General features: G+C 39.1%; 3 protein-coding genes across 3 annotated transcripts in view; 2 read left to right on the forward strand and 1 right to left on the reverse strand.

Annotated features, from left to right (window-relative positions):
• The window catches only part of clstn2a (calsyntenin 2a), a 196,024-nt gene extending 193,867 nt beyond the window's left edge, over window positions 1-2,157 (reverse strand). The window contains exon 1 of the mRNA XM_054755830.1: window positions 1,993-2,157. Within this exon, the coding sequence (XP_054611805.1) occupies window positions 1,993-2,065 (73 nt within the window). The 5' untranslated portion in view covers window positions 2,066-2,157. The remainder of the gene's footprint in view (window positions 1-1,992) is intronic.
• A 2,238-nt stretch (window positions 2,158-4,395) lies between these two features.
• Window positions 4,396-24,460, forward strand: LOC129177347 (uncharacterized). The gene is made up of 12 exons (XM_054768384.1): window positions 4,396-4,519; window positions 6,859-7,005; window positions 9,450-9,633; window positions 10,927-11,006; window positions 12,885-13,297; window positions 15,593-15,716; window positions 15,842-16,020; window positions 18,023-18,124; window positions 21,968-22,118; window positions 22,190-22,368; window positions 23,461-23,562; window positions 23,671-24,460. The coding sequence occupies exons 1-12, from the start codon at window positions 4,474-4,476 to the stop codon at window positions 23,722-23,724; spliced, it is 1,761 nt and encodes a 586-aa protein (XP_054624359.1). The 5' UTR covers window positions 4,396-4,473; the 3' UTR covers window positions 23,725-24,460.
• rbp1.1 (retinol binding protein 1, cellular, tandem duplicate 1) lies at window positions 15,549-21,236 on the forward strand. The gene is made up of 4 exons (XM_054768573.1): window positions 15,549-15,716; window positions 15,842-16,020; window positions 18,023-18,124; window positions 20,760-21,236. Exons 1-4 carry the CDS (start codon window positions 15,644-15,646, stop codon window positions 20,808-20,810), a joined length of 405 nt encoding a protein of 134 aa, XP_054624548.1. The 5' UTR covers window positions 15,549-15,643; the 3' UTR covers window positions 20,811-21,236.
• Window positions 24,461-24,762: the final 302 nt, after the last annotated feature.

Genomic DNA, 24,762 nt, shown 5'->3' on the forward strand with positions numbered 1-24,762 from the left:
CGTCTCACTTAAGCCCATAAAACTTTGAAATTGAACACGTTGCTGTGAAAGGAGAGGTGGCGAAAGCAGCAGGTCTGTAAGTCCGAAGAGAGACCAATGAAGCTTGGAGAAAGCAGCCAAGGGAAGAAGGAGGATGACGAAACTCTTTCTTTCTCTTTGACAATTCTGCCCTCTGAATGGCATCAGCTCAATGGAGCAGATCAGCAAAGAGTGATGCAGAGTCAAAGGAGGAGAGGAAGACAGATGGGGAGAAAAACAAAGTGAGGGAAGACACTAGGGAGTGAATGACTGTAAAGATGGAAAAAAGAAGCACCAAGGAAAGGCAGAGCAACTCTCAGCAGACGCTGTCTAACTAGCACAGAAGAGAAGCACCTGAGTTATGCTTCTACCTTCCATGTCACTGGCAGGATTTATGTTACAGCAGGGATAAAGCAGCTAGACGGCTCTGTTGAAAAGACTGCCATAAATCTGATCTGGTTTCAATTGCCTTCCCTCCCTTTCTTCTGTTCTTCACAGCTTGCAGCAAATCCTCTGTTTTTTTTCGCCCCCCTTTTGCATTCATTGGCTCTGGTCTCTTTCCTGCATGTAAAGGTGTTCAGCAGCAAGCCTTTGTCTCATGTAAACATTATTCTGCTGAGCTTGTAGAGCTGCTGAAGGCATCGACTACACTCATATACAGAATGCAAGCAGAACAAAGAGGCCTTGACGTGATCCTCTTCAAAGAGAAAATGATTTTACAACACCACATCTTCTGAAAACTATTATTAATTAATCCACACAGCATGAAAGCCAGCGCGGTCATTTCATAACATGCTGAATAACGTGGCCTTCACACCAGTTTATGCAATCTTAAAAAACACATCTGAGAGGTGCAGATGCATATGGCAAACCACAGTAGACCTCATATTTATGTTTGAAATGTTTGGATGGGTGGTCTCTGCAGAAAACAAGCTCTAAGCTTGTGTTAGTTTTCCCTCTGGCCATCAGCCATATTGAGATCTTTTATAAACAAAGAAAATAATGATGGTGCTTGGCTGAACGCACGCACACAGCGAGTCAGCCACACACGCTCACTCCAGAGACCCAATTAACACACTGTGTCCCTGCCTTTCATAGGCAAAGCGGTATAAGCGCTACATGTACTGTATGTATGCATGCATGCATGCATGCATGCAAGTGTGTGTGTATGTGCGTTTCTGTGTCAGAAAGAGAGGAGAAAGATTTGACAGTTGCTTTCAAGAGAGGATATGACTGAATGTAATGCCCTGACCATGACCATACCCTCCATCCAACACAAACATTCTCACTGTCTTTTTGATGTGTATCACTGGATCAGGGTCGCTGGAGCCAACAGTGAGTTTTTTAATGATCATCCTTTTAAAACAACGACTGGATTACCAAATGATGCATATATCAAGCATCATATAAGATTTTTTAGAAGTGTGTGATCTTTATTGACATTACCTTGATAACTTTTTGCCTGTAGCCATCATATTTCAATGCTGTAAAGCTGGAGAATATAAGGCAAGCTCTTTGCAAATTTTGTGTTATTATGTGGAACATGTCAGCAGGACACTGTTTTTGATAGGGTTGTTTTATGAACTTATTAGGCGACTAGCTTTCAAAACAGCCAGTCTTCCTTGCTTTCGTTGTTGTTTTAAAACATCGTGACGAAAGAGAAAGAGGGAAATCAATAACCCCAATTACCTTACCTACTGTAGGTGTCACGTGTAGTCGCCAAGCAAGGTGATTTTCCAGCAGAGCTGTTACTTTATGGCAAACACTAATTGAATACCTGACGCCTTAATTGTGACGTTCACTCCATTAACAACCACACAACAAATCTCAAAAGGAGAAAACCAAACACACAAGCCGACATACTTACAAATGGAAACTTAAAGCTAGCTATCTGAAGTTGCACCCCTGTGTCAACTTTGTAAATCATAAAAACAACAACATATTGTTTTATCTTCTTTTTTTCCGGGATCCTACCTTTTCCGCCGAGGGCACAGCATGGGCCACAGACGAGCCAAAACAGCAAAAAAGAGACAGCGACTTTCGCCATGGCTGTCAGTTTGTGCGGATGATTCCTCCACGTCTTCCCTGTCTCACAGACACTGAATGAGGATAGTCTCGGCTGGTAGAGCTCTCTGCTCACGCTGGGCGTGTAGAGAGCGAAAGCGTGAGAGAGAGGGAGAGAGAGAGAGAGAGAGAGAGAGAGAGAGAGAGAGAACAAGTTATTGCTTAAAAGTCACTTCCTGATATGCCGTTTCAAAATAAAACTTTATTTATAGAATTGCTGTATTATTAATACAACAACAATACAAATGTTCCATAAGTATGATAAAGTACATCTTAATCGTATGTCTCATCAGAAATCATTTATATACTACTAAACAGTGTGTCTTATAAATGTGGAAACAAATAAAAACGTTTATGTTGAATGAAATGGTGCACATTTTCTGTTGAATATACCCGGGATTTTCATGGAGTTTCAATGACTTCTGGGGTTGCAAATGATACGATGGGTGATGAGTAATTTTTTAATAGAATTTTTTCTAAATTCACTCAGAAACCCAGTGTCAATCCACTAAATCATCTGATTTATATCAGCATAAGCTCACCACATGGCTAAATGTGTTGATTAGCTTTTTTTTTGTATCATGATGAATGGAATTCATATTAAACCAGGTTTTTGTCCGCCTTTACTCTTTTCTCAATTGTATAACACCAGATTGTCAATTTACAGCTTCTTTTGAGAGCCCATCCATCCATATTCTATATTCTATTTTTATTTCTATATTCTATTGTCAATTTACAACTTCTTTTGATCCATCCATCCATATTCTATACCCATCTGACTTTGGGCGAGAGTGTGTGAACACACTGGACTGGTCGCCAGCCAACTGCAGGACATGATTTGAGAACTAATTTTTAAAAATCCTTTTCAGACCAATATGATTATTTGTGTTTGCCAAAAATGTCAAACTGACAGGGGCATAAAAAATTGGGCAACTGTTTTTTTTATCACATCTTCTCTAATATGTACACTCTCATATTTGCCCGTTTATCTATAACTGTTATTATTGTTATACATATTATAATCCCTCAAGGGGAATTTCAATTTACACTTTTCTGTACATATTATATCACACACCACACAGGACCAGAGCACTCACATGCAGGCATGCAAGGAGAGATGTCAGAGTGAGGGGGTCACTCAAACCAGGGGTCTTTGGTGCCTTGCTCAAGGGCTACTCGGCAGTAGTCAGGAAGCACCTCTCTAATAACTAGTTTTTGTTTAAGTTTAGGTACATTTTGGGACTGGAGATAGGTTTTTATTGTATGGTGTTTCTCAGATGCACCCACTTAAACAACAACTAGAAGAGCACAGATTACACTGTCACAAATTTGAGTCCTTCACCTTTCATCCTGCGGCCCTATGTCGCTCAATTATTCTTTGTTCTTCCTCTTCTCCTGGGTGTGGGTGTGTGTTCTGGGGATTAGAGAGAAGGGAGGCAAACCTCAAGTGAACACAAATACACATATGCAGAAAAACACTAATTATATTCACATGTGAATAGAGTCGCCTCAAACACAATTATTCCAAGGTTGTTTTTTTTTCCATGGAAAGTGGATGCAGATTTAAAGCTGAGCGCGGAGAGGGAAATTATATAATGAGCAAAGAGTTCCTTTACCTTTCTCACCTCTGATCATCAATCACTCCAAAAGGGGATAAGAAGTGGATTTCACTCTGATAGTAGCAGCTATTTTTATTTTTAATTGCCGTGCTTTAAAAGACCTCGTTTCACTCATGCATACATGACTGGTTGGTCTTCGCTTTTCACCTGTACAATCTTCAATTCTTGATTTAAGCTTTTAACTTATCATTAAATTGCCAAGTACTTTTTTGACAATTGCTGCGTGACTGGTCAAAAGTTATTTTTGTTACAATGACAGAAGTTGCTAGAACACGTTTACAATTAAATATAGTTTGATCATCTATTATTTGAAAATCAAGTAGGAATAACAATTGGTCAAATATCGACCGTTAGTAAGACCCAATTCATGTACAGCATTGCATTGTGATTTAGCACCACGGACAGCTCATTGTTTAATTACTGTTTGTCCACTAGGAGCCGCACTTTAACCTCGTTTAGGTGGGGAACCAAACAACAACCTTTTGCATATAGACGGAGCTAAAACTGTGTGACACACATGCTAAAATTTGGAAAAACAAGGGTGAACATGTCTTTTAATATCTTTCCTTTAATATGTTGAAATTTATATAGCTTTTGAATATAATCTGTGTTCTTTTTTAGTGAAGATGTGTAAAAATAAGATGCTTAAAATTAATTAAATCGGAATTCGGCGTGTGGATGACGTCACATCCGAAAAAACAAGATGGACGCCTCCTGGTAGGCATTTGTTGTGGTTGCTCTCTCCGAGTAAAACCTCCTCAAAATAAACACGATGGCCAGCGCAAAAACAATTTTGAAAAGGAACAACTACATTCAAGGTACGTTTTCCCATTCCATTGGCGTAAACCCACAGGAAAACGACGGTTGGTAGTTAGGGACGTAGTTTTGCAAATCTGTGTTGTGAAATGATCTGCTCATCATTTACTTAACTTTCATTTAACTTTTGATTATTTAAAGTATTCAAATATCACTCCCATATTGCAATGAAGAAACTCTTAAGAAACAGTCACCGTGAATATCAACAATAGTCAAGTACAGTTTCTATATCAGGTCACAGGTTCTAAAGTGGATCATGGGTACATTTGTCCAAGGGTTCTCGGCAGACACTGCGAGGGCCAGATGATATTACAACATATTGTATCCTAAGTACGGTACTATTTTATTGTATAATTTTATAGCCTTTGTCAGTGTTAACAGACTCATATTAGCGTTCAGCTAGTCACAAAAGTCCAGAGTCTTTTTACAATTTTACAAACCTACAACTACCCGTCAGTAATAAGGGGTTTAATTTATTAAAAGTTGCATATGCATAAAACAGGGCCTGAAAGTAGCGTGTTTCACGTTTTACACCATTGTTGTACTTCAAAAAAAAAAAGAACAAAAAAACACATTTGTACACATATATTGGAGGCAGTGGCAACTGGAGACTCAAATGGGGACGTGATAAATGAAGTCACATGATGCACACACATATAATTCACTTTGTATCAAACCAAACCTAACCTATGTCATCACAAAACCAGTCACCTTATTTGAGTGCACTTATTGTACTATAACTATTACACTTAAGATTTAATCCAATCATTGAAAGGGTGAATGAAAGTAAATTTCAGGGTGTCATTATAGATGGAAATCTTACATTAAAAATATACAACACAAAGTGGCGAGAAATACCACAATATTGAATAAAGCAAAATTCGTCCTCGATCAAAAATAACGTCATACTCTCTATTGTTCTCTGGTATTACCATATCTAAGTTATTGTGTGGAGATTTGTACGATAAAAGTACATTTCACTCGCTAAAGGTACTACAAAAAAGATCAGTTAGGATAATCCATAACACCGTTATAGAAAACATACAAATCCTCTGTTTTAGTCAATTTAGTCAATAATTTCAGAATTATTCAAATTTGATGATCTAATTTATTTTCAAACAGCTAAAATTATGCATAAAACAAACAGAAATCTGCAACCCCAAAATGTCAAGAAGAGGACAAGAGAGGAGAAATATGACCTTAAAGAAAACTTAAGCCTAAAACGTTTATATGCGAGAACAACTCTAAAAACCTTCAGCATTTCAGTATGTGGAATGAAATTATGGAACGGATTGAGCAAGGAACTCAAACAGAGCACTAACATGAGCGATTGTAAGAAACAATACAAGCAGTTGATGTTTGCAAAGTACAAGGAAGAAGAATCTTGAAACACTGTATGCATACAATGCTATCTCTAAACACTACTAACTCTTCATTCTTGTCAGTTCTTACTCTTCATTCGTATGCGAGTACTTTGCCAGTACTCACCCATTATCCAACTATGTTCTGTTCTATTTTTATTTGTCAATTCTACGTCTAATCACTACCACCGTTATTACTAACTCTTCATTTTTGTGAGTTCATTGTCAGTATTCACCCATAATCAACTATGTTTGTTAAGTTTATTTTGTACAATTATTTATTATGATTGTCACATGAAGTAGTTACAGGACAAGAAATGTGACTATTATTTTACCACATTATTACATTACCTTATCATTTTCCTATGCATTCAACCAGAAGAGAGTGCATTTGGAATACAGGAAGTGAACAAATGTATTGCAATTGATGTAAAACGGATGGGGGGGTAGGATTAAATAAACTTTCCTACTCCTTTTGGACATGTGGAACAGTGACTCGTAATATGTGATGCATTCTATTGTAACCTGTATGCATGTTCAAATAAATGAAACCATTACCATTACCAATCTTGGATTTTCACAGTAAAATGACCCACCTGCAATAAATGTAGTGCCATGACTCTATCATGGATTCAATAATTTTATTCTGGGGGACGGATGGAAGGTTCTTGCAGGCCAGATGTGGCCCACGGGCCGCCAGATGATGTTCCTTGGACTACATAATGTCTAATGTTCTATATTAAAGTGTCCAAATGTAATATTATGTATTGTATAGCTGCTTTGGGCACATACTGTAGATACGTGATCATGTGCTCAACATGACATCATAGACATAAAGGTATTGTTGTTTGACTTGGATACGAGTAGATACGCTTCGACAAATGTACACAATCGAGTCAACTGGAAGGCACATACACTTAATAGGAGGCTTCCTTTTGTATTCAGTGTTCAGAATAATTTTTATTTCTTTTCCTGTCAAGGTTGTTCTGCCATCTTGAGGGGGGCATTCACCAAAATGCCTAGCCAGCGTGTGCCGCTAGTCTTGTTAGCCTGTGGCTCCTTCAATCCCATCACCAACCAGCACATGAGGCTGTTTGAGCTGGCCAGAGACCACCTGCACAGCACAGGTCAGATGTCATGTGTGAGTAACGTGTCTGTAACTAGTTGACTTGGTAGGTAAACAGGTAACAAAGAGTCAATCAGGATAACAACAGTGTCACGAAAAATTATGTTTAAAAAAAAAACATATCTCCTCATGTAGTTGCTGGAGACGTTGAAAGGTGCCTTTATCAAATAATATTAAAAAAAACAAGAGTGTGAATGGTTGTTTGTCTATATGTGCCCTGCTATTGGCTGGCGACCAGTCCAGGGTGTACCCCGCCTCTTGCCCGAAGTCAGCTGGGATAGGCTCTAGCATACCCCCTTAAACCTATATAGGATAAGCGGCACAGAAAATGGATGGATGGAATATTGTTTTTTTGAAATAATTAATTATGCTTAGTTTAAATAATATACAGTGATACCTCAGTTTTCGATATTAATCCATTGCAAATGGTCCGTCCAAAACCAAAAGTCCAAAAGTGTACAAAAGCCAAAACAATATTTCCCAAGGGAAACAATGTAAATCCAATCAATCCTTTCCAGACACCCAAAGATGTCGCCACAAAACACTTTTACTATAGAACAATTATAGTTTTACATGCAGAAAACGATGTGAGCTTACAAATGATGAATGAAAAGGATAAATAACATTTAACATCACTTTTACCTTGATTGAAGACTCTTGTTGGCAAGGAGCAGAGAGGGAAGATGGGAAGAGAGACGGCACCATCGTACTTTACGACAACTTCTTTCTTAAATTCAGTTGCGTTTCTCAATTGTTTGAAAGTGCTGGCACTTGCAACTTTTTTTGGCCCCATTGTGGGTTATTTTGCAGCCGTACTCAATACAAACAGAGACTTTGTGGTATAGCTGTGTTAGTTTGTGAAGAACTGCAGGGTCAACCGGTGATGACATCATAGAGGGGCGACAGAGCTGGGGGAGAACGACTTCCGGCTGGGAGTTGAGATTGATTGATTAGGACACATTTGGATGCATTCAGTGTATTAATAACTAGACAAGACTGAGTCACAAATGCATGGCATTGTTTGTATGGCCAAACAGAAATGGTCCCGGAGAGACCTCTGTGTGGATGTGATGCAGGTGGGTTTTCTTTTTTGTGCTGCAGAACAGGAACATGCTGCAAACCAGCTTTTTAACTGACTCAGGTCTCCTTCATTGTAACAAGACTCCATACTTTAATTCAATTTAGAAATTGTTCACGTGCCTTAGTAGGTGTTGCTGTTTTGGTTAGCAATAGAGATCAGCAGCTAACTCTTCAATGTCTGTGTATGAACAATAGGGTCTTTGAACTGAAGTAATTGTGCTTACTGAGGGCGGAAAAGTAAGCTGTTTTTGGGGTTGCCCACTCTTTGAGGAAATACGGTCATTATAAAAGCAATGGTTATTAAAATACATTTCATTTTCAAAATTTCATCAATCATTCAGACATTGTGTTGTCAATTCCTGTTTGTATGCCTCGTGAGGTCGACAGGCGGATTGGTGCGGTGTCTGCAGTGATGCGGACTCTGCATCGGTCCGTTATGGTGAAGAGGGAGCCAAATGAGGTAGATCGGGTATCTGGTCAGGATGCCTCCCGAACGCCTTCCTGGGGAGGTTTTCAGGGCACATGTAACCGGTAGGACTGTGGACTGTGTCATGTTGGGTGACATATAATTATTCACATAGTGCGCTGTCAGGTATTATATGCCAGTTAATGGAAATGATATACAGTAAGGTAACCATAGGCCTTAATGGGTAATGCCTACATAATGATGGTTTTATGTCCAGGATGAAGGATCAAGGATCAAGATGCATTCAATTTATTTCATTGTATAATTAAGAAAAAATGGAAAGCTTAAATATGCTCCTACATTATTACTTTATTACAAAAAAAAAACCTGCAAATCTACAAACAAGTTACATAAAGTTCATATTGTGACTGCTTAGTATTTTAACTGTGAAATGTTCTGGTGAAGCATTTTTAATGCTTTCAAAGGAACCAGGTTTTCATTTTACACTCATGGTGTTAGGTGCAGACAAGTACTGGACCTCAGATGCAGAGGCAGGTGTGCAGAATAAAGTCTTTTAATTGAGTCCATAGAGGGAAAAACAAAGGACTATGGCGCGTAAAGAACAGTCACTAAAAAGCACCATGAAGGCATGGCATAGCAGAGGGCAAAAACAGGAGGAGCATAAGGTGAAACATGACACATGGAGCACTAGGGAGCAGCATATTCCCTGGACGTTGGAGTGTCTCTCGTCTGTTGCAACAACCTTGAACATATTTGACGTAAATGTCAAAACGTCCGATCTACAACGGCCATAATAAATGTTAAAGTTCATTTTTCAAAAATCATAAAGACACAAGTAGTGCCATCGGTGTCATCTTTTAAACAATAAGATTGTTTATTCCACCTCTGCGTCAACTATCCTGACCTAGAAAAAGTGAATGAATATTCTCTCCCTCCAGGCCAGTACCAGGTGGTGGGTGGCATCGTGTCTCCTGTCAGTGACAGCTATGGAAAGCAAGGCCTGGTGCTGGCAAAGCACAGGATTGCTATGGCAAAGCTTGCGCTGCAGAGCTCAAACTGGGTCACAGTCGATGAATGGGAGAGCCAGCAGCCTGACTGGACTGAAACGGTGGTCACCATGAGGTACAAAACTGCAACATAAGAATAAAGACAGACGGTTTCAGCTGTTTTGAATGACAACAGTTTTTAACATGTTGACTATTTAGGGAGTTCAAGCTACAACCACTCTTAACATGATAACACGATATTTGTCATCTTATTAGTAAACAAATTGCTATAAAGTACATTCAAATGTGGGTTCACTATTTGGAAAGCAGAAATTCACGCTTGCTGCTTTTTATATTATGCCAACTAATTCATTCTTGAGGACAGGATATGATGGACTTTATTTATCCCACATTGAGGAATTTCCACGGTTGCAGTGTAAAATTGACGTACAGTAAGAACAGGCTACAGTATAAACAGGACAAAAAGTAAACATAACCTAATGAAAAAATAGAATGCAATAGTTACAAAGTAATAAGGAAACTTAAAAATAATTATAATAACACTATAACAACACACCTATTGCACACCAGAAACAAGATTTACACTTTATACGAGGGATGTAATGTGAGAATTTCATATCATGATTATTGTGACCAAAATTATCACGGTTATCATTATTATTGTGTTGTTGAATGTGCTCAAAATGTTTAAAAAAATTACTGACACACACTGAAGTCTATTAACAAAGTTGTATTTTAAAAAAACACACACACACACACACACAATATCCTTGGCAGATGATGATGTAGCTGTGGCAGCTGTTAACATTTTGGCTTTCTCGAATGGATTAATTGGATTTACATTATTTCCTATGGGGAAAAGTTGATTCAGTTAGCGTCCATTTTGGTTAGAGTCAGACCTTCTGGAACAAATTAATGACGCTAACCAAACTTCCACCGTACAAACTTTGGAGTTTGTTCTCAGTGCTAATTTGGGCACATTCAACATGCATCATTCAACAACCCCCTCCCTGCCCGTTTATTCATTTTCCCAATTAACACATTCTCACAGTTTCACGCAAATCTCCTTATTAGTGTTGCCCCTCCCCCTCACATGGTTGTGTGGCTGTTTCTGAGCCCTGTTTGCGCAACGTGGGTGCTGATCGTGTCATAAAGTGGCCCGTTGTTTGCTGACAGCACGCAACCTCCTGCGTCATCTCACTGCACTGGAATAGAAAAACATGTAAGAAGCTTAACGGGGGGGGGTTTTGTATCACAAGTTTTTGCCTTTGTCACGCATGCTGATTCAATTAAGTCTGACACAAGTTCTCAAAGAATTATGTAGAATTAGTCAAGGATACTTTTATTGGTGTTTATCATACACATGGATTTATATAACCTCCCTCTCATACCCTTGCATGTTGGACAGGTATCATTACAGTCGTATTCTAAAGGATTATGAAGAGAGGACACATGAAGACTCCAATGGAAGCAGCAGCCCTTCTCAAAGTAAGACACTACTACTCAGAAAATCTTCTGTTTTGGGGGGATTTTATGTTATGTTATGTGTCTTACTGTTTTCCCAAGTATACAATGTGAGTGTGAAATGGTAAAATAGATTCCACGTGACGAGAATAATCCACAAAATGTTTCAAACGTGCATTTTTAGGAGCGCTGCAATGTCCTCTCTGTAAGCAACATGAATATTGCCGTGAGCTGATGGCAGTGCGCCAATGGTATGAAAGTACAAAAGCACACAGTGCTCAGTAAAACCTTTTCTTCTTCTGCATTTTCTGCTCTAACACATATTTTATAAGCTTACAGAGTCAGCGTGAAGGATTTGTGTCCGTGTAATGTGCTGTAACACGTGCAGAGAAAAAGTCTCCTGCTTGTATTAGGGATTGTTTTAATAGGCTGCTTTTAAGACTGTGCTCATGCGTGTGTGCGTGCGTGTGCTGGATGCATTACCTTTGAACGAACCACTTCACAACTACAGGAAACTTGCATTAGCATGGTTGCACAGCAAAAAGCTCATCAGACATGTATCAACCCTTTATCAAGCACAACTGATATTTAGACATCTAATTTAGCCATTTAAGCGTGGATTCCAATGTTCTGTTCACAATCAGTTGCATAAAGTGTCTCCATCATAAAAGCTTTGTTAACTGTACAGGAAATGGGTGAAATAACATTTTAACATTCCTAATTGTATTATAAGGATAAAGAGAAGCTAAGCACGGTAAAATAAAATTAAAATACAGTCGTTCCTTGTTGATTGTGGTTAATTGGTTCCAGACCAAATCATGATAAGTGAATTTCCACAAAGTAGGCTGCAATATTAATAAATTGATTATTTTGTAGTTATGGCATTGGAAACCTGTTTACAATCTTCTAGATGTGTTTTTTAATATTATTAGAGCCTTGTAAACATGAAATAACACCCAAATTTTGTTCAAATCTTGTTAATCTTGTTCATCATCTATTGTTTTTACTGTATTATATTTTATTCATATCGCACTGCATTTTATTTAAGAGTGTTTTTCTTTTTCTTCTGTAATTGAGCACTGTAACCAAGCAATTTCTCTTGTGGTTCAATAAAGTCTGTCTAAGTCTAAGGGAACTGGAACACGAATATTATTAATACATGCCTGTCTGTTACCAAGCAGTGTTAGAACATATTCATTCATATCCCTTCTGTGTTGGCTTCACAAAAAAAATCCAAGGAAAAAGCGCTGATGTCTCTAAGAACTTTGCTGACGTCACGCATTGTGATAGTTTCAAATCCAAGTTTTGTTCAACTCTTCAGGCATATTTTCCCAGAACATGCAACCTGTGGGTTTGTTTACTGGATTATGCAAAAACTTCTCAACCCCAAAACTTATCAGAAGAGTGTCCATTTCATAGTTTGTATACAGTCAGGATTTTTTTTTCCTCATTAATAGCGAGAGATGCTCCGATTTGCTGCCAGTTTTATGCTGCCGATTCCGATATCGATCATCCAAACCCCTGTTTTAAGGTCTTAAGGTCCCACAAAGTTTAGTATATCTGGTGTTAGATGCATGGAGTAAAAATCCAATACTTGTATTCCCTTTGCTTCGTGCTGCCATATTGAATATTTTTCAGGACTGAGCTGTGTTGTGCAAACAGTTTTTGGACATTTCAGGCCTAGTAGATGTATATTTTCAAAAAAAAATGCAAAGTAAAGGGCTGCCTTTGAAGGAGTCTTCAATTTGGTACAGTAATTACCCTTTAATGAAACCTCCAAAGGACAAAGGCCCTTTGGACATTGTTCACTATTATTAGATTGCTAAAGTGTGATTGAGCAGACACTCAGCTGAATGGGCTTATCCACTGATTATGCTGCACTTCTTCCACTTCTCCCCCCAGGCGCTCCTCCTCAGCTGAAGCTGCTGTGTGGAGCTGATTTCCTAGACACCTTCAAGATCCCAGGCCTGTGGCGGGACGACCACATGAAGGAAGTGGTCGGGCACTTCGGTCTGGTGTGCGTCAGTCGAGGGGGACTGCAGCCAGAGCAGGTGGTGCACGAATCGGACACACTTTGGCGCCACAGACAAAACATCTTCCAGGTGAAAGAATGGGTGAGGAATGAGACCAGTGCCACAGAGGTCCGGCGGGCTCTCAGACGGGGAACAAGCGTCAAATACCTTATCCCAGACTCTGTGATAGAATACATTCAGCAGCACCACCTCTACACTGAGGACAGCGAGAGGAGGAATGAGGGCACGGCTCTGAGGCCACTCGCCAAGCAGGCACATCAACCAGTGGAGAGTCTGGACGACTGACACAGATCAATGCTTGTCTTCAGAGACGTGGGACGGGTTCCACTCGCTGATGATGCACCAGCTCTTCAAGCTCACAGAGGCCTCACTCTGCATCTTTCCACTATGAAGCTAGTACTTGAGCCACAATCACAGTGTGGTCATTCTGCAAGGTGGAAAACTTCCAATAAGCCCAGCAGCCAAGAGAGAGTCTGCATGACTGAAATGAGTGCAACAACACTGAGCTCAACATGGACGCCCTTGGAGTATGAATTCAGTCACAGATGAATGCTTCTCTTCAGTCGGGATTGAGGGATTTAATTTACACTCTACTGTAGTGTGATTTGCACAACCTGCAAAAGCTGCCAAGAAAACTGATGGACTACAGAGCATCTTCACCTGCCTGTGCTCCTCTGGATTTATCTTTATCTCCTAAATGTTGCCATGCTTTGCTATGGGGAAGTTTGATAATAAAGTATATATTCAAAATTGTATTATTTGACTGCTGTTTTTTTCAGTCGCTTTATGTGAGAAGACACATTTCATACTACTTCATGATTATTTTTACCATATCCAGGCTGAAAATATACAGGGTGTCCATAAAGTGTCTTTACAATTAAACAAAACTTTGATAGCCACTGAGTACATAGAACACATCTGATTAACATACCTCATCAATTGCTTTTGTAGTACATCAAGTCTGCAGTCTACTAGGAGTGTCACGAGACACTCGACAAGGCGATACACAAGATTGGGTCCACGAGAAGGAGACGACGAGATTTTAACATTACTTTTGAGAAAAGTACAATAAATTTAAAAAAGACAATATATTGCAATGGCAGCACGGTGGCCTAGTGCTTAGCATGTTGGCCACACAGTCAGGAGATCCAGAAGATCTGGGTTTGAACCTACGTTTGGACATGTCTGTTTGCATGTTCTCCTCGTGTGTGGGTTTTCTCCGGGTACTCCGGTTTCCTCCCACATTCCAAAAATATGCATGTTAGGTTAATTGGAGACCCTAAATTACCTATAAGTATGAATGTGAGTGTGAATGGTTGTCTATATGTGCCCTGCCATTTCATGGCGACCAGTCCAGGGTGTACCCCGCCTGTCGCCTGAAGTCAGCTGGGATAGGCTCCAGTACCCCCGCGACCCTAATGAGGAGAAGCGGCATAGAAAATGGATGGATGGATGTGTATTTGTGTTTATTTGATCTGTTAGTTTTTACTGTAGTAATTTGTACTTTTACTTCTTGCTATTTATGGTTTTACTAGTCTGTGAAGCACTTTGGAAACTGTTTATAAATAAAGTGGCTTGGATTGGTACCCCCCTATGAGAAAATGTCCACATTGGGCCAGTTAGCCATTTAAATTAAAATTACACTGTTATCCAAGATGTACACTGGACTACTTTCCAATGTATTAAAATGTCATTTCTTCAGTATTGAAAAGATATTTGGAGAAACATGAGATGTGGAGTCACTTTTGTGAGGCACCGTATGTGCTTACATTTCCTTTTTTCTCCACTCACATTCACAGCACAAATGCAAAGAAAGATTCTTCTTGCGTGTAAAATCGCGCTTTAACTGCATATGACAGTAAAATACTTTTGACTCTTCTTTTTCTCCAGGTTCCTCCAGTCTCTCTAATACATCATGACAATTATCTTTTTAGCTGCTCATCAGCATCCACAGTGGGTGTCCGACAGGCATTCAGTCTTCTTAAAGTAATCTGACAGTTGCTCAGCTCCAGGATGCATTTCTCGGCAGCTCCTTGCTACTGGTAATGACGGGTGTGTCCTTTTAAAGAGAGTGTGGGTTTCTACACTCATAGAATTTGGCTGCATCTATCTCACTATGTGAGATTTCCAAATGAAATAAGTTATTTAATGCGGCTAAAGGCTTGACAGACTGAATTGTGCTGTTTGTGCGAGGGTAACTCATCATTCAGGTTGTGTTGTATTCACTTGAGTTACTGCTTTTACTGAAAAGAACCCGCTATGAGCATAAATCAGTGCTCACATGGAATTACATATGTAGCTCTAAAGGAAGTTCTTTTATCCTAATCCCTCACAGGCATAGTAAGCATATTGCCAGATAAAGCACACATAGTGCATTGTATATTATGTGGGCCTGTGGGTTCCAGCATATCATAGTGAGGAATGGGGGTGTTACGTGAGCACAGAAGTGGGAGGTGCGAGCTGTGTTTTCCATTAAAAAAATGAAACCCGGCAGGTAATCGGATTAGATTTGAGTTGGGTTCAAATGGGAGATTGTGAGAGCAGGATTTGCACTCCAGCACAAGTGGCCTTCCACAGTCGACCTCCTCGCCCACTCAGAGTAAGGGAACCCCCGGAGAAGACGCCAAAATGCCTGTGGATCTGAACGGATACTGGAAAATGATCTCCAACGACAACTTTGAGGAGTACCTCAAGGCTCTAGGTCAGTCTGCAGTTTGACCTCTTGCTTGAATTGCATTTGGGTTCACACACCACCACCTCACTAAGCAAAATAGCGTTTAGCGCAGTATGGATGCAAACAAATAATAGTGCATGTTCTTTCTGCAGATGTTAATGTTGCCATTAGGAAAATCGCCACTTTGCTGAAGCCTGACAAGGACATCGCCCACGAAGGGGATCACATAATCATCAAAACCCTCAGTACCTTCAAAAACTACAACATGGATTTCTATGTTGGCAAAGAGTTTGAGGAGGATTTGTCTGGCGTGGATGATAGGAAATGCATGGTGAGTATAAATAGCAGCTATTTATGTTGTATAGCAATTTCACTATTAAACCACCTCTTCTGCAATATGGGTACCACGTAGCAGACCATGCGGCACTGGTTTGTGAATAGGGTGGTCTACAACAATATACGCTATACACAAAATTAATATGTATATGAAATACAGTCCTTCACCACTTCATGGTTCAAGTTTCATGGCTTCACTTTATCACAGTTTTTTCAAAATAAATAATTTTTCGCTGTTTTGTGGTTGACTACATCCTATTATTAGTCAAAAATATACATATTTAAGCTAATTTTACATATTCTAAATTGAGCATTTTAGCATTTTTAAGCATAAAAACGTCTGACTGAAAATACAAATATAAGGCATTCAGAAGCTGCATTTAAAGAGGTTATATGTAGCTTGCTACACTGGTCACTAGGTGTCAGTAATGTTACATTGTTGAGACCATAGCCACCGCAGGAAGTACGATGCCCATAAAAAGACACTATCCCAATGCTCATGTGTGAGTCTATGTTATGTCTTACTTATGTCTAATATGTCTTATTTTCTGTTCTTATGTCTACTATATTGGGTAATGCGAGTATAAAGGTGACTATAGGGGTGTTATTTCACATCTAATAATGTTAAAAACCATATTTAGAAAGTCATAAACAGGTTTTCTATGCTCTAACTGCAAAAACATTCCATTTCTAAATAAGGAATGCTACTTTGCGAAAATTCACTTGTCCCAGCTGTGTCTGGAACCAATTAACCATAAACATAGTATTGTTGTATTGCTTAAAATAAGCACCAGATGGGGGAAAAATTAATTAATTAATTTGTAGTGTTTTGGCAAGTCAAATTTGTATTTTCTTTTGGCAGATTATTTTGCTTATTTGAAGTGATATATTTCAGTTTTTAGTACATAGTACTTTAAATAAACAAATTAGTCGAACATATCATGAAAAAAAATGTGTTAGTCCAAAATAAATATTTTCGACCTTGATTTCAGATATTTTCCCCCGCGATTGGCTGGCGACCAATCCAAGGTCCACCCTGCCTCTCGCATGAAGTTAGCTGGGATACGCTCTGGCATATCCTACGACCCTAATGAGGACAAGCGGCATAGAAAATGAATGAATCAGTGAATTTCAGATATTTTATCTTGCTTCCATTTCAGCTTTTGCAGCGCATGTAGACCAGCTGGCCCCCACAAATGGTAGACTTGCTAGAATTTAACGAGATCAATGGAACGGACGTACAGTAAAAGAGATGCTTATTTAACAATATGTTCATTATTGTGCTTAAAGTGGTGGGTTTTTTTTTTTACTTTATCGCAATTCAAGACAACAACATAAATATAAAAAAAACATTTATAGCTATAATGTTTTGCTTGTAATTTCATCATCTTCATTATTAATTGTGACTTAAGTGCTTAAAGTGGTGCAATCCATCATTCTGAGGGGTGTTTCTAACATTGTTTCCTCTCTCCTGTAGCTAAAAAAGGGAACCAGATGTGAAACATGATGCTCTCCACAATCATAAAAAATAAAGATACAGTCTGAGACTAAAATGAGAATCATTATCTTCTATAAAAGACACTTTATTTCCACACAATGTATGAGTGTGCTAATTGTGCATTAAAGCAGTCTTTCAGTCATACAGCTGCAAATGTTAATGTGCAGCAGATGTAATCAGGTAAGAAGAACGATTCTTGTTATTAGAAATAAGCCCATTTTATGTAATCAGACTGGAACGCCAAATACTGAAAGGGATCAAAGATTATCTGTTATTCCTTGAGAGAGAAATACGCTTTTTGTTTGCTGATTAGAGATAAGATGCAATCTGTTCAAAGCCTGAGAGTAAATGAAGGTCACATACATCATTTATTAGCTGATTTTATCGGAACGTTGGAAGGCCATCGCGCAGCATCGTACATATGCTTAAATTTGTGAACCATCCTTTTAGATATACAGTACTGTGCTTAAATGTCTGCCGTCCTGACCTGTAAATTCAGACCACCATCACCTGGGAGGGAGACAAGCTGGTGTGTGTGCAGAAAGGAGAGATTGAAGGAAGAGGCTGGACCCACTGGGTGGAAGGAGATGAGCTTCATCTGGTAAGAACACATCACACCCTGCCATGAATATTAATCACACATTTGGACACTTTAATCCAAATCCTAAATGCCTCTCAGCGCATACATTTTCTCATGCAACTCACTTTGATTAACTTTAAATCTGTGATGTGCACACCAGAGTCCAAATCAAATGGAAGAAAAATTGAAAATGTGAGATAAAAACTCATTTATTTTTGCATTTTGTGTTTCGTCATCAAGAATATTTATTAACATTTGCTACCCACTCACAATTGCCTTCATTTTGTAGCTGTAATTTCTAATACAAGCACATCAATAACTTCTCTTGGATTCATCATATACCCCACTGTGGTCTGTAATGGAAGCATTAACACCTAAAAAGAACTTACAATGGAATGACCAATATCATTAGCTTGCCATTATCAGATTTCCTTCCGTGTGATTACTGTTATCAATGCTTCAACTAAATCCAATCAGCCAACTTATTTTGTTGAAGTGATGCCCAACTAATGTTTTCACGTAGAAAGAATAATCATAGGTGAGGCCTTTGCACTGGGCTGCTTGGAGGAGCGTTTCATTTTAGAGCAACCGTGACCTCTGGTGGTAGGAACTGCTATTGCAAGACAGCACAAAAAGCCAAAACTAATGAATGCAGTCACCTCCCGTTCATTGGATTAATTGGTTTCAGTTTTCAAAGTCGGATTCAGTATTACTAAATGGAAGATTTTCGTAGTTAGAGCACAGAAAACGTGTTTATGAGTTTCTAAATACAATCTTTACCATTATTAGAGCCCTGCAGACATGAAATAACACCCCTTTAGTCACCTTTACACTTCTGTTATACCGTAATGCGCAGGCTACGGGATCACTGCAGGGACACAAGAGACGGCCATGTCTTTAGCCACAGATATATACAGACGCCGCATCGAGTAGGTTTATCCACTGCTGCGATACGTCAACGTCGCCGCCATATTGGATGTGTCAAGGCTACGCTGTCAATGAATACAAGTAGATGTACTTACTTTCACAAAGCGCCTTTCTACAAAGAAAGGTAAATTTAATTTTTAATTAAAATTTGAGAAGCTCAAATACATTGTTTTTGGTGCCTAACTGTTTCCCAAGTATATTAGTGCGTACGTGAATGTATAAACAAGAGGAATTAACTTAAATTTCATTGTAGAAATAATACGCCATAGTCGACCATGGCACAGCGATCATTTCATTAATTCATTTTTGTAAAACCGCGTTACAGCGAGGGAGCGATAATCTAACCATGATATTGTGAGGGATGACTACAGTACTTCGTGATTTAAAGCAAATGTGTCCAAAGTGCATTGCAGGGGTCGTTTGCATCCCGTGGCTGTTTTTTTATTCTTCTAAAAATACAATTAAACAAGAAACAACAGCAAAAATGAAAAAAAAAATCAGTAATTTTACCAGAATTATGTCATAATATTACATAGCTAATGAAACATAACGCCACCTTCCTATCGGTGGAAAAGAGCTTACCATTAATCAATCAGCTGAGGTTGCAGAGGCAGAGGGGGAAATGTCAGCCAACAGTGCCATCAAGTGGCCGCATATCATAGCTTCAAAAGGGCAACACAGCCTGACTTTTCCCGCTGGATGATCAAGGATGTCATACAGTCGTCCCTCGCTACATTGCAGTTCGAACGCCGCGCCCTCTGTTTCGTGGTTGAATATGGCCTATTATTAGTTTTTAAAAATGCATATTTAAGCAAATTGTACTTATTCTTGGCCTATATTAAGCATTTTCAAGCATAAAAATGTCTAAATGAACTAAAATACAAATATAAGGCAAAAGACGCATTTTACTGTAATTGTGAATGTAGTGTTCTACATTGGCCACTAGGTGTCGGTGCTCGGTGAGACAATAATAATAATAATAACAAAATCGTTATAATAACACAGGCTACTGTTTGGGCCATAACCTTCGACGAGCTAAAACTCAACTCTGAACCTCCGAAGTCACTTCCTGTCCTTTACACATCTGTCCGCCTGGGGGTGCAAACACATTTTTTGTAGGTTTGGATTTTTTTTTTTAAAGTTTCATTTAAAATTTTCATTTTGTGTTCAGCTGTGTTGTCATTGACTGATATTTAAATGTGTTTGATAATCTGAAACATTTAAGTGTGACAAACAGGCAAATAAATATGAAATCAGGAAGGGCGCAAACACTTTTTCACACCATTGTAGCTACTATGTTTGGTAATACAAATGTAAACGTGACTATATGGGTCTTATTACATGTCTAGAGGGTTCTAATAATGTTAAAAAATGTATTTAGAAGATCGTAAGCAGGTTTTCTGTGCCGTAACTTCACAGAGATTCACTTATCACAGTCGAGTCTGTAACCAATTAACTGCCGTTAATGAAGGATGACTGTATTCAGCTTTCTCGAGGTGGACAAAACTTTTTTATTTGGAATGGGACACATGGGACACCAGCCAATTAACTGCAAGTACAAGCCACCTGACTGAAGCTAAACTGTGATGGCAAGCGTAGGTATAAAAAAATGCGGGTACTTGCAAAACAAAGGAGTTTGGTTGCAGCGTTTAAGAGTGTATGATCAATACATCCCACACTGTGAGGCTGTGTTACATTGGGCTCAGTTCAAGTTGTGCTCTGTTTGCAGGAGCTGCGAGCTGCAGGAGTGGTCTCTAAGCAGGTCTTCAAGAAGACCTAAAGTGCCTCCTATAGCCAACAAGATGGTACCACCCTGCAACTGAAACAGCATCCAAGGTCCCTTGTAGTCCATTCAAGCTTCCATCCATCTTCGATTATGTACTTCTATGCCATCATCCCAGAAATACTGTCTACTGACTCAGGATGAGTGCTGATTTGATCAACACATCTACATTAAGCATGCATATCAGACGGGTGGGCCGCATTGTTGGTGCTGGATGCAGTGATGTGAGCCAAACGGGTTGATCTTAATATATGTGCATTGAGACAAATTTATAAAATGAAGCTCTGAGTTGAGAGACAGGATATCAGTTCCTACCCCTCCCCCCCAAAAAAATACGTGTGTAAATATATTATATCCCTCCCAGTTCTTTTGGGACTGTGTCACTGATAAACTGAATCAATCAATAAAAGAAAACCAAAACTACTCTTTTCAAGTGTTCAAGTGCCTTTTTTTGTAATGTATCTTCATTTTGATTAACTAGCTTTTTGGGAAAAGGAAGTGTTTTAAATACGCGGTCAACAGCCCTTCTTTAAAGTCAGATGATTATATAATACAGATTTAAGGATTATGGAGCATTGTCAAAGCCTCTATCCAGATTGCAGGCGCTCTATTAGGTACAACTGCACAGTCTAATGACATCCAATACAAGCACTGTATAAAAAGCCTGCCTTTACAGAAAGCAGCCTTATTTTGTATGATGCAGACTTTGTGTTAGTTCCTGTGACTGTCTCCATCCATGCATATATATGCAGGCTCTGTTTATTTTATGTTACATGTGTTGCTATTGCTCTCTGCAGGCTGTTATTTTGACTGATACAAAACACTTAATTATAATAAGGAAATGTCACCCAGGGTCCTGTCCTGTCCTTTTTGACAGTTACTACAAGTTCAGCCGAACTTAATCAACCTTTGGGTTCAAATCTGAGGTGGTCAGACATTGGAGTTACAAAATAGTACTTTTGCAAGTTTGCACTGCACTACTGTATGCACTATGTGTGTGTGTGTCCTCAGGAACCTTCCCCCAGTGAGCGTGCAGTGAGGTCTTCAACCTCCCCCTCCAAAAAAGCTGTCCCTGCCAATCCCATGCAAGCTATAAAGTGGCTTATCAATAGTTGTCTGCCCTCATACACCCCCCCCCCCCCTTTGTATAAAAGCACCCTGCACCTTCCACCTCCTCCTCTCATTACCTCAAGTCGAGTACTGTACACGCCACAGAGTCACCATCTGCCGCCATGCCTGTGGACTTCAGTGGGAAATGGATACTGGAGAGCAATGACAAATTTGACGATTACATGAAAGCACTCGGTAGGATGAAATTTAACACGCATTCAGTGTCTCACTTAATGTGTGTTCATGTGTGTACACTCTTCCTATAGATATTGACTTTGCAACGAGGAAAATAGCCGCGTATCTGTCACAGACCAAAGTGGTGGTCCAAGAGGGAGACATATTCGACTTCAAAACACTGAGCACCTTCAGGAACTATGAGCTGGCCTTCACCGTGGGGGTGGAGTTTGATGAGTACACCAAGGGACTAGACAACAGAACTGTCAAGGTGAGTGGGCCTCTAACTTCTCCTTGTACTTATATTGAATATTGAATATTGATATTGAATATAATTATTATTGATCCAGCCATCCGTCCGTCCACTTCCTACAGTTTATATCACTTATCCTGTTTGGGGTCATGGTAAAGCTGGAGCCTATCCCAGCTGACGTTGGGTGAGAGGCGGGGTACACCTTGCACTGGTCAACAGTCAATCACAGGACACATACAGACAACCATTCACACCTATGGACAGTGAGAAGGTCGATCCAACACTGGCTGTGCGAAAAGCAGCAGTGTGAACCACAACACTATAAGTACAAGAAAAATCTGATTTATTATTGAGAGGAGTTTCTATTTTTGTTATTTTTGTTAACTGTATATAATAATGAATAATAATACAAAATTACAGTGTAATACATTTAAATATGTACAAATATATCAATGTATTAATAATTTAAATGTGCATTTGTTACATTATACTGTACAGGTCGTTCCTCGTTTATCGTGTTTCATTGGATTGAATTCCCGCAAAGTAGGATTCAATATTAATAAATGAAATACAGTATTTTTGTAGTTAGACCACAGAAAGCCTGTTTATGACTTTCTATATAGGGTTTTCACCATTATTATAGCCCTGTAAACATGAAGTAACAAGAAGGACATACCACTTCCATGACAGACATTATCATGTCAGAAATTCCATGGCTGACTCTGTGCAGTGTTAAGGTAATGTAACCTAAGGTAATGTCTCATCAGTGTAGCATTACTCCGCCAATCCGTGAGTGTGAATGGTTGTTTGTATATATGTGCCCTGTGATTGACTGGTTTCCAGTTCAGGGTGTACCCCGCCTCTCACCCAAAGTCAGCTGGGATAGGCTCCATCTCAGCCATGACCTCAATGAAGACAAGTGGTGTCGAAATGGATGGATGAATGGATAGTTTTCTTTTTGTCCCTTTTTGCACTTTAATGCATACAAGAATAAAGACTGCCGCAAAAATCACATTCATGTGCCTATAATACATGAAGGAAATGTGAATTATTATTTTGTAGGAGCTTTCTGTTTACTGTATAAAGAATATATTTAATGGTGACTTTTAGAGTCTGGTGTCCTGGGAGGGGGACAAGCTTGTTTGCACCCAGAAAGGAGAGAAAGCTAATCGAGGCTGGAAGCATTGGATCCAAGGGGACAAAATGTACCTGGTGGGTCAGCAGCACTGCCAAAATGTTTTGTTTATGAAAAATGTGGTATTATGACATATGATCAAACTAGTTGTCATCATCGTTCTAATGCATCCTCTCTCTCCACAGGAGTTGACATGTGAAGATGCAGTTTGCCTCCAAGTGTTCAAGAGAAAAGAATAAAAGACGTGTGGTTTATTTGGCTATCTTTTCATCCCCCAACAAGTTATATATTTGGCTCTCAATAAACTTGACATACAGTTCTTAACCCCAGTGGGTACATTTGCTTTTTAAGGAGTAGAATTTGTATTTTGCATTAAAGACACAATGTAAAAAAAAATGTTGCAATGGTATTATTATTATTACTCGTCGGTAATTCCCTTTTAGGATGATAATTTGCATAAATGTCCATTGATGACAGGTTCCAGCTCACCTGTGACTTGAATACTGTACAATACAATTATGGATTGGATGCTAAATAACTTAACCGGTTAACCTGTACTTGTGCATTTGGAATGACAATAAAATTTAATCCTAATCCTAATCCTAAAGAGGACAAGCGGTATAGAAAATGGATGGATGGAAGGGAGTCCATGCATTACGCTACTGCAGGGGTCACCAACGTTTTTCCTTGTGAGAGCTACTTTTACAAAATGAAAATGGCCAAGAGCTACTCATTTTTGTAACATTTATTTTCAGAGTTTATTTTAAACCCAAACAAAGCAAATATGCTTGTTTTACCAGAACATTAACAAAATACTGGTGTCCACAACTCACATTTTGTATTTCAGAATGCATTTCTTTCTACTGTTCTTTCATTATTAACTGAAAACCTGAATGAAAAGCAGGCTTGCGGGCACCTCATGTTGTCGTGGGGGCTACCTGGTGCCCGCGGTCACCACGTTGGTGACCCCTGCGCTACTGAGATCTAATTTGGTGGCATTGTTCAATAAAAACCTTTAAAAGGTTATGTGGCTGATGAATGTCCCAACACACATACAGTATTTTCCCAAAATTTACAAATATTGTTTATGTTTGACTTTGTCAACTTCCCCCCATTAGCAATTACAGCCATCAGCCAAAACATTAGGAACACCTCCACTATTCAATGTGATCCTCCTTTATTGATCTTTGTTGACAAGGTCAGAGATATATTTGCATAACGTGTCGATAGATAGATTGATAGGTGGGTGGGGCAATTTAGATAAAGATACCAGTGTG

The sequence above is a fragment of the Dunckerocampus dactyliophorus genome, chromosome 2 (assembly GCF_027744805.1).
Source record: "Dunckerocampus dactyliophorus isolate RoL2022-P2 chromosome 2, RoL_Ddac_1.1, whole genome shotgun sequence".
Taxonomy (NCBI): Eukaryota; Metazoa; Chordata; class Actinopteri; order Syngnathiformes; family Syngnathidae; genus Dunckerocampus; species Dunckerocampus dactyliophorus.